Genomic DNA, 8131 nt, shown 5'->3' with positions numbered 1-8131 from the left:
GTGCTCCATCCCGGTCCCCTATGATGGCAGCCAGGAGTCACCTGGTAAACATTTCATGAACATTTTATAAACTATAAACTATAAACTATAGCATACATAGCTACATACATAAACTATAGGTACAATTATTTTTTCCCCCAAACTACAAATCAACAAATGTTGTACCAACAAAAACAAGGCAGACAGAGGATATCTACTGCTCTAGAATATGGCATGCACTATTACCAAATGCCCCAGTTTCCACTGAGGGTGCATAAACAAATGGTATTTATTTATTTTTAAAAGTTCAGATGAAAGAAAGTACCCCACGATAATGTGCTATGGCCATGAGGAAACTGACTGTTGGCACTGGCAACATTCAGTAGAAACTGCCTAATAGCTGCAGCCTTCACAAGTGTTTTGTTATTTGACTCTGTGACTCAGATGGCTTTTCCTGTTCTACCCCAACTAGTGCCTCTGAGTCAGGAGTTGCCATGGGACAGATTTATTTTTTTAGCTTCCCTCTTTGGGCTTTAACAATTCAGACAGACATAGCAACAATTTCCAGATCATTCTCATCACTGTACCAGCAAGAGTGCCAAGATCTTTCCTGCAACCCATTTCTCAGGGTTAAAACACCCACTAAATGGCTGCCTAGCTCCTTGTGGTTTTCTGGGACAGCAGCAATAACACTTCCACAGGGGGAAATTTAACCCACATCACCAAATAATCCAATTTAACTTTCTCTGACATATTTCCTGTAAGATTTTACTACAACTGTATGGCACTTGATAGCTCAGTGTCTACCAAAGATTTCCTATGCTTCTGAAATATGCTTGGATTATTATAAATGAGGATGTATTTGGTTACATGGCTTTGATTATGACTATGTGGCCTTAAAAAAAGGAACTAGAAAAGAATTACATTGTCATCCATACACATTATTCTAGTCCACTAAACTAGTCCAGTTTTCATCTGCTGTATCTGTATGACAAGAAAAAAAAAAACTGACTGGATGTGGTCATAAAAGAGTATACAAAACAACTGCAAACAATGTTTTGATAACTCTGGTGCAGTAACTGTTTAGGGTCCACTTGCACATTCTTGATACAGAAATCCCAATCTAGCACCAAGCCAGTAGAAAGTAATTAAACCATAGAACACACAGCTTGGTGCATGCTAAATGATCCCAAAGAGTGAAACAGAATTTTACAAAAACCAGAGATACACAGGTTACTCCAAGACAGACAAACTTGAACAGGAACCTCAGTCTTTAGAAGGGCAATGTTATGTTTGTGGTCAATATCACTTGGAATGCAAAAATCAAATCTAGGTTTAATTCCAAGTTATGCATTCTTCTGTGCATGTCCTTACACAAGGCTGTGCCTCATCTCTAGAGGTGCATTCCAAGCTCAACTCTCTGTGAATCAGCACTGCACTTTTCTATCCTGGATGCAAGCATTTGGTCCTTCAGCACAGTAGAATCTGATGACCAGCAGTTACATAAATGTTTTGCACAGCCAAAGACTGCTAGGTTGCACGTACCGGTGACATTTTCCCTCTTCCCCCTGCCAGAGTGGGAATCAGCATTGCATTTTACCCCTGGCATCATAACATGAGCCAGGCAAGACATGCAGAAGATGTATCATATTTTCCACAGCTTTATTTTCCACAGGAGCTGACACTTCAGATTTCATTACTACATAAAACACCTGAATTTGCAACACTGACAGATGCTGCAGGCTATGGCTTTACATGATTTGGGTCCAATTTCCACTTGCATTTCTCCTCATGCTTTAATTAGTCTTCGTTTTATAATAACACCTTCTGGAAATGCAGTATGATGCTGGCAAGCCTGTTGTAAATTGTTTTTATAATTGTATTTAATACAGTTTATTGCCAGCCATTGTAAAAGCATCTCTGTTCTCTATGGAAATAAGAAACAATATACTACAGTGTATCTTTGTATAGCAATAAAAGAATATAATTATATCCTTACACTCATTAAATTATGTTGTTTGGAGAAACAGACTTAGAAGATACCCAGTCCAGCAGTGCCTGGGTCAGAATCAGTTAGAAGTAACCTAACTTAAATCATGCAACTATATTATGAAATTCAACTTTGTGACAGATATTTTAAAGCCAAAATCAGACCCACTCCTCTTTCTGCTGCTGGTTAATTTTCATCACCTTTAACAGTTCATTTAAGACAGATTTTGAAATGATGCACAAGTAACAGGAACCCATTTCTCCTTGTGCTTTTATTACAAGGCATCTTGTGGTGGGTTGGCCCTGGCTGGACACCAGGTGCCCACCAAAACCACACCATCACTCTCCTCTTCTACTGGGCAGGGCAGAGAAAATTTAATTAAAGGATCATGAGTTAAGGACAGGGAGAGCTCAGTCATCACTTACTGTCAAGAGCAAAACAGATTTGGTTTTGGGAAATTAGTGGAATTTATTACCAATCAGAATCAGAATCAAAGTAGGATAAAGAGAAGTAAAATGAATCTTAAAAACACCTTTCCCCTCCCCTCCCTCCTCCCTGGTATTAAATTTATTCCCAATTCTCCACCTCCTTCCCTGCAGTGGCACATAGGGATGGGAAATGGGGGTTACAGTCAGTTCATTGCATCATTTCTGCTGCTGCTTCCTTCTCAGGGAGAGGGAAGCTCCAGGGTGGGGTCCCTCCCATGGGAGAGAGTCCTCCATGAACTTCTCCAACATGAGTCCTTCCCACAGGCTGCAGTTCTTCCCAAAGTGCTTCAGCCTGGGTTCCTCCTGTGGAGCGCAAGCTTTCAGGAATGGGCTCCAGCACGGGCCCCCCATGGGGTCACCAGCCCTGCCAGCAAACCTGCTCCAGCGTGGGCTCCTCTCTTCAGGGCTCTGCAGGGTCTGGCAGGAGCCTGCTCTAGTGAGGGCTTCCCACAGGGTCACAAGCCTGGGGAGCTGATGCAGATGACACTGACAAAATGTTGACCAAAGCTTGACCAAATCCCCAAACAATGATCTGAATTTATACCAGCGTAGGAACAGAATATCAAACAGAGCATTTATTAAAAAGAAACATGTGCAGTAACCCACATATTTTATATCTGCCAAAACAAACCTTCTTGTGTTCAATTTCTAGAACCAGAAAATGGGTGAAATTCCATGGGCTAGGAACATGGGTATGTGCAAGACAGAAATAAAAATTTTAATACCCCAGCTCTCAGGTTTACCATAAAAGAATATGAACACCCTACAAGGACTTTATTGTTTCCTAGCTGCTAAAGGAAAGGCAGGGGTGCAGGGGAAGGTGAATTACCAGCTTTCCAACTGCAAAGCAGGTGAGTGACAAGCTCTTTATCTCACTGAGAAGCACAACCTGAACTACTGCATGCTACTGGGTTCTACAATCTCAAAGGCTCTAAACTCCTCCAGAGACTTGCATCTTATCCCATAGGACCATTTTTATATTTCATTTACCAACTTAGCCGGACCAGTACAAATGTGTATCCAGGCAGTTACCTGACTGCCAGGCTAAAAATGGTTACAGAAAAAAAAATAAATCATTCACTTCTACAATTATTTCTAAGACAACCTAGTTCTATTGGCTCCAAGGCTGACTAGGTGTGGAATACTTCAAATCCTAGAATCATTAAGTTTGGAAAATACCTCTAAGATCATTGAATCTTAACACAGTACTGCCCTGCTCACCACTAAACCACATCCTCAAGTGCCATATCCACACAGTTCCAGGGATGGTGACCCCACCTCTTCCCTGGGCAGCCTGTTCCAATGCCTGACCACATTTTCAATGAAGACATTTTTCCTAATATCTAATATAAACTGCCCATGGTGCAATTTGAGGCCATTTCCTCTCATCCTTTGTGAATGTTACAAATGACAAAAGCCATGTTTCAAAACGTCCATTTCTGGTTTGGGTCTTTCTGAAGAGCCATTCCCATCAATGCAAAAATTAAGCAGAAGAGGCAAAAAGCATCCCCCATCAAAACTCCTCCTCCCTAGTTGAAAATCATCTCTGAAACACATAGCTCAAAGCAATCTGAAGATAATTAAAATTATGATGTATGGAGACTGCTGTTCATTGTGCTGACCAACATTAATTAATTATTTCTTTGTGATTCTGACTGTCTGTATCCATATGCCACTTTTGGGCTTTATATTTTGGCATTACATACCTCAGGTCAAGGTCCCTTCTGTGGGTGTAAAGTGCCTAGCACAATTCTCTTTCATATAGAATTAGGGATCCCTAAAGAAAATTGAACACCATCATTGAAAAGGTAATTGAAAATACGAGGAAAATGAAGGTTAATACATTTCCTAGATTAATGAAGAGCACACCAGTAGGCAAAACAAGACAAAGCACTCTTCCTCCTAAAGAACAAAGGAAAAAGTAACTACATACACCAGCATTCAGGTAAAAAAAAAAAAAAAGAAAAGGCATTCCTCTTTGAAAGCATACTGCTGAACCTTTGAAAGCTGTAATACCTCAAGATGCATCATTCTGCAGACAGGTTTGTGCGACCTTTTTGTCCAACTCAATAAGACGAGGCCAAATGGCACACAGTCACCCTGACAACAGCCACAGTGCAGCAGGCACCCGCTGCCTTTTCTTGCCGAAATACACACGCTCTGCAAACTTTGGTACTCTTCCCCAAATTACCTGCTGTACAAAACCACAAGCATTAGATGAATGCTGCCAGTAAAAAGCATTTCTGGTTGTCTGAAGCTGGGACACAAGGGCAAAGAACTAAAGAAGTGAGAGGCTGCCTAAAACCCAAGGTCCAACCAATGCACCAGGCAGGGCTTTGAACTGCTGAAGCAGTACACTGACCACGATAGCTACTGCCTTGTGCTCAGGGAAAAAAAGTACTAGAAATAGGCACAGAATGATCCTGCCACTGCCACTTAGCAGCCAATGAGGTTTTACTTCCGACCTGGGTGGTCTGGAGCTCCTGTACAACTTTGCATTGGTGCAAAGTCCTGCAGTCTGCTCAGCTGCTAGGATAGAAGCTGTAGTTGATCCACCTGTTAAGTCTTTCTTAACATTTTCTTGGCATGTCTGTGGAAAACCATTGTCCAGTGGAGTTAATCACTGGAGAAAGTGAAAAGATTACTCATTTGTTAAACACTGAAATTGGAGCTTCACTGGTACTACCAAATAGGACCCCTGTAAAACCAAATTAACCTTCTGGTTAAGATAAACTCCTTCTGGTTTAGGTAATCCTTCTGGTTTAGATAAACTCCATTAGAACAGGAGCTTCAGGTGAAGCAGCTGCAGATAATGGGAGATTCTTTCCTTCATAATTTACAACAGCTTATTTTGGCTACACTAACAACATCATTGACTAGACTGTTTTTTGTACTGTGAATGATAGCACTTATTGAATCTTTTCCCCAAAGAAATTACAAGGTCACAATCACCTTTTATTTCCAATCTCTCTTCTGCAACAATCTTTCTTTAAAATGAATTACATACCCACTACCAGCCTCTGACATGAAAGTATTTCGATTTTACCAAAATTCTTTTATGTAACTGCTTCTGTTACTGTTGCAGTGTCTGACCAAACCAACCACACAAACCCCTCAAAAGGCAAAGCTAAATACTGCTACTTGTGAAGCTGTATCACTATAATTTGCCTTGGAAGCAGAAAAGAGAAAGGAGGAGACTTTTCTGTCTCCTGAACTTGTGTGTTTTTGCCGGAATGATAATACCTCCTTGTACTGACAAATTACTGGTGTTGAAACACAACAGCAGTGGCCACATACACAGCACAGCAGTGGCCAGCAAGACACTGAGCAGACCAGAGATAACAGGACACACTGCAGCTGCCACGTAACAACAGATTCATCCCCCTCAGAAATACCTCAGTTAATAAAAACCAAGCTTACACATGTAATTTGCTACCTTTATTTGCAAAATGTGCAGCAGCCATGCAAAGTTTTTAAGGGATTCAAACCAAGTTTTAAAATGGGAAATACTCTACTTGCACCTTGTCTTTTGAACTAATCTGCCTCCATTAATCAAGTAAGTATGAGTCACCACCCAAAAAGTGGAGGAAGTTGGCAGCATATTCCCTAAGCCATCATCTGAAACTGAGAGCTGAGAGGGTGGTGTGCCACACATCTGGTGTAATCAGGCAAATCCAATATGCTTTCACTAGCACAGAGAAGCTGATTGCCTGGATTTTGCCTCCCAATCATTTCAAAAACTATGCCCAACAGTGAGAATCCAGAAATCTATTTAAACAACAGAATTTAGGAAAAAGCTGCACTAAATCCTCTCTTTCTCAGACACACACACACACAGTGAGCAGATGGAGGAAAAGCAGCGAGTTCCTTGCTAGTCACATCAGCTCAGGAGTCAGACATTACGAATGCTGTCTCATCCAGCTCTTGTTGAAATCAATTAAAGCCCTTCAGTGAAGACCACGGGAGATGGAAAATAACCCTCCCCACACTTGAGCCAGAATGTGTGAATGAGAAAAAAACCTGACAGCTTTCTTCCCTTCTGATTTTCATGGTGCTTAAAGATCCAGATTATAAAACACAACTTGTCATCTTGGAATTTTTGATGTGCTTGCTTGGCATAAATAAAGCTCATGCCTATGTGTGAATCAGGAAGACAGACATCACTTTGTACTTGGACAAGGAGAGATACCAGCAGTCATGCATGAATAAGCATTACTGCATTTCAAAGTGCTGCGGATGCAGTGTGTTCTACAACTAAGGAAGTAGATGGAGTGAAAAAGTGTTCCTTGTTGCTTAAAAAAAATCATTCTGCATTGGTGAAAAAAATAGAAAAAATCATTCAGAGACACGAATTTGTCTTTTATCAGTTGGATAACATGAAAATCAACTAGCATTGTAAATATCTAGAAAGACTGTGGCACTTACTAGAGCATCTACCATCTCTGAAATAAAAAACCGACTTCACTGGAGTTGCTCTGAAGTGCTTTGTTGGCATCAGCTCACAATAAACATTCAATTATTCCTGCATTCCCCGCTCCAATGACATTAATCACTGCAAACTCCTTTGGCCTGAGGGCCCATTCACAAAGGCCCACAGAGTGTCTATAGATTTTGTTCTCATTTTGCCTTGCATCCCTGCAAGCGCCAATATTTGGGTCTTTACACATGGTTTGTGTTTGGTCATAAATATTCAAACAGTTTAATTTTCTATATTGTTTCTAGACATAGATCCAAGAAGAGAAGGAATGGAGACTTTAATGTGTCAAAGTGAACTCTGTCAATAACACCAGGTTGATGTTAATAAATATTAGCCAGCAGAACAAAAGAAAATATAATAATCGACTTTAAAAAAGAATCTCAAAGTTATACTCACTGCTGGTAGAGGACATACGGCTGTACTCAGACCTGCAAGACAAAGATTTAAATTAGAATGTATAAAATCTAAAAGGAATAATGAAAAAATTACCAAAGCTAACACACAGTGCTTATTGAAAAAGTTTAATGTCCATTTAGCACTATTTTTGCGCTAAGAGAATAACTGGAACAGATTTTGAACACTGCTTGAGAAAAACAGGCATCACATGTGAATTTTGAAAATATGTAAGTAGAATGAGTAAATACATAAGTAGAATGAGTAACTATGCTTTTATCTAGGGGTTGTTCATGCTACCTAATTCTAAGTGTGGAAATAAAAGCTCAGAAGGCTCTCCATAAGGAAGAAATAGTCTGCTTCAGACACAGGTGAGGAGTAGAAGTCGACTAGACTTTGACTCAGCTCCTCTCCTTCCTCACTTTATGTCCTCTAAATGCTGCTTTGCAGATTATATTTTGGAGTTCTTTTTAAGATAACGCTATTTGACAAGCAGAATTTTTATAGTTCTACAGTCACAACTGTTAGAGAAGGAAAAAAAAAGAATGCCAAAATATAAACATTTAGATGACAAAGCTTTTTGCTTTAGTAGACAGTTTTCCTCTTGAAGACATCTCAATAAAACTATACAGCCATTGGTTCTAGTTCAGGGCATACTGGATTATCTGTGAGAAAGTCAGAGAAGTTGAGTGTTTTGAGCAGCAGTGCAATTAATTTTTTGGCTGCACATAACCCCAAACTCCTGAAAACCCCATTCTGAGCTGATTAAAACATAGCCCATTTATGTCCTGAAGATTCAGCAAT

At 40.1% G+C, this 8131-nt stretch overlaps 1 protein-coding gene across 1 annotated transcript in view; it reads right to left on the bottom strand.

Moving 5' to 3' along the window:
• Nucleotides 1–7360, bottom strand: part of FAM124A (family with sequence similarity 124 member A) — a 29922-nt gene extending 22562 nt beyond the window's left edge. The window contains exon 1 of the mRNA XM_031056832.1: nucleotides 7331–7360. Within this exon, the coding sequence (XP_030912692.1) occupies nucleotides 7331–7346 (16 nt within the window). The 5' untranslated portion in view covers nucleotides 7347–7360. The remainder of the gene's footprint in view (nucleotides 1–7330) is intronic.
• Between the last annotated feature and the right edge of the window lie 771 nt (nucleotides 7361–8131).

Source organism: Geospiza fortis, unplaced genomic scaffold (assembly GCF_000277835.1).
Source record: "Geospiza fortis unplaced genomic scaffold, GeoFor_1.0 scaffold194, whole genome shotgun sequence".
Taxonomy (NCBI): Eukaryota; Metazoa; Chordata; class Aves; order Passeriformes; family Thraupidae; genus Geospiza; species Geospiza fortis.
This window is presented reverse-complemented; position numbering and strand designations above follow the sequence as displayed.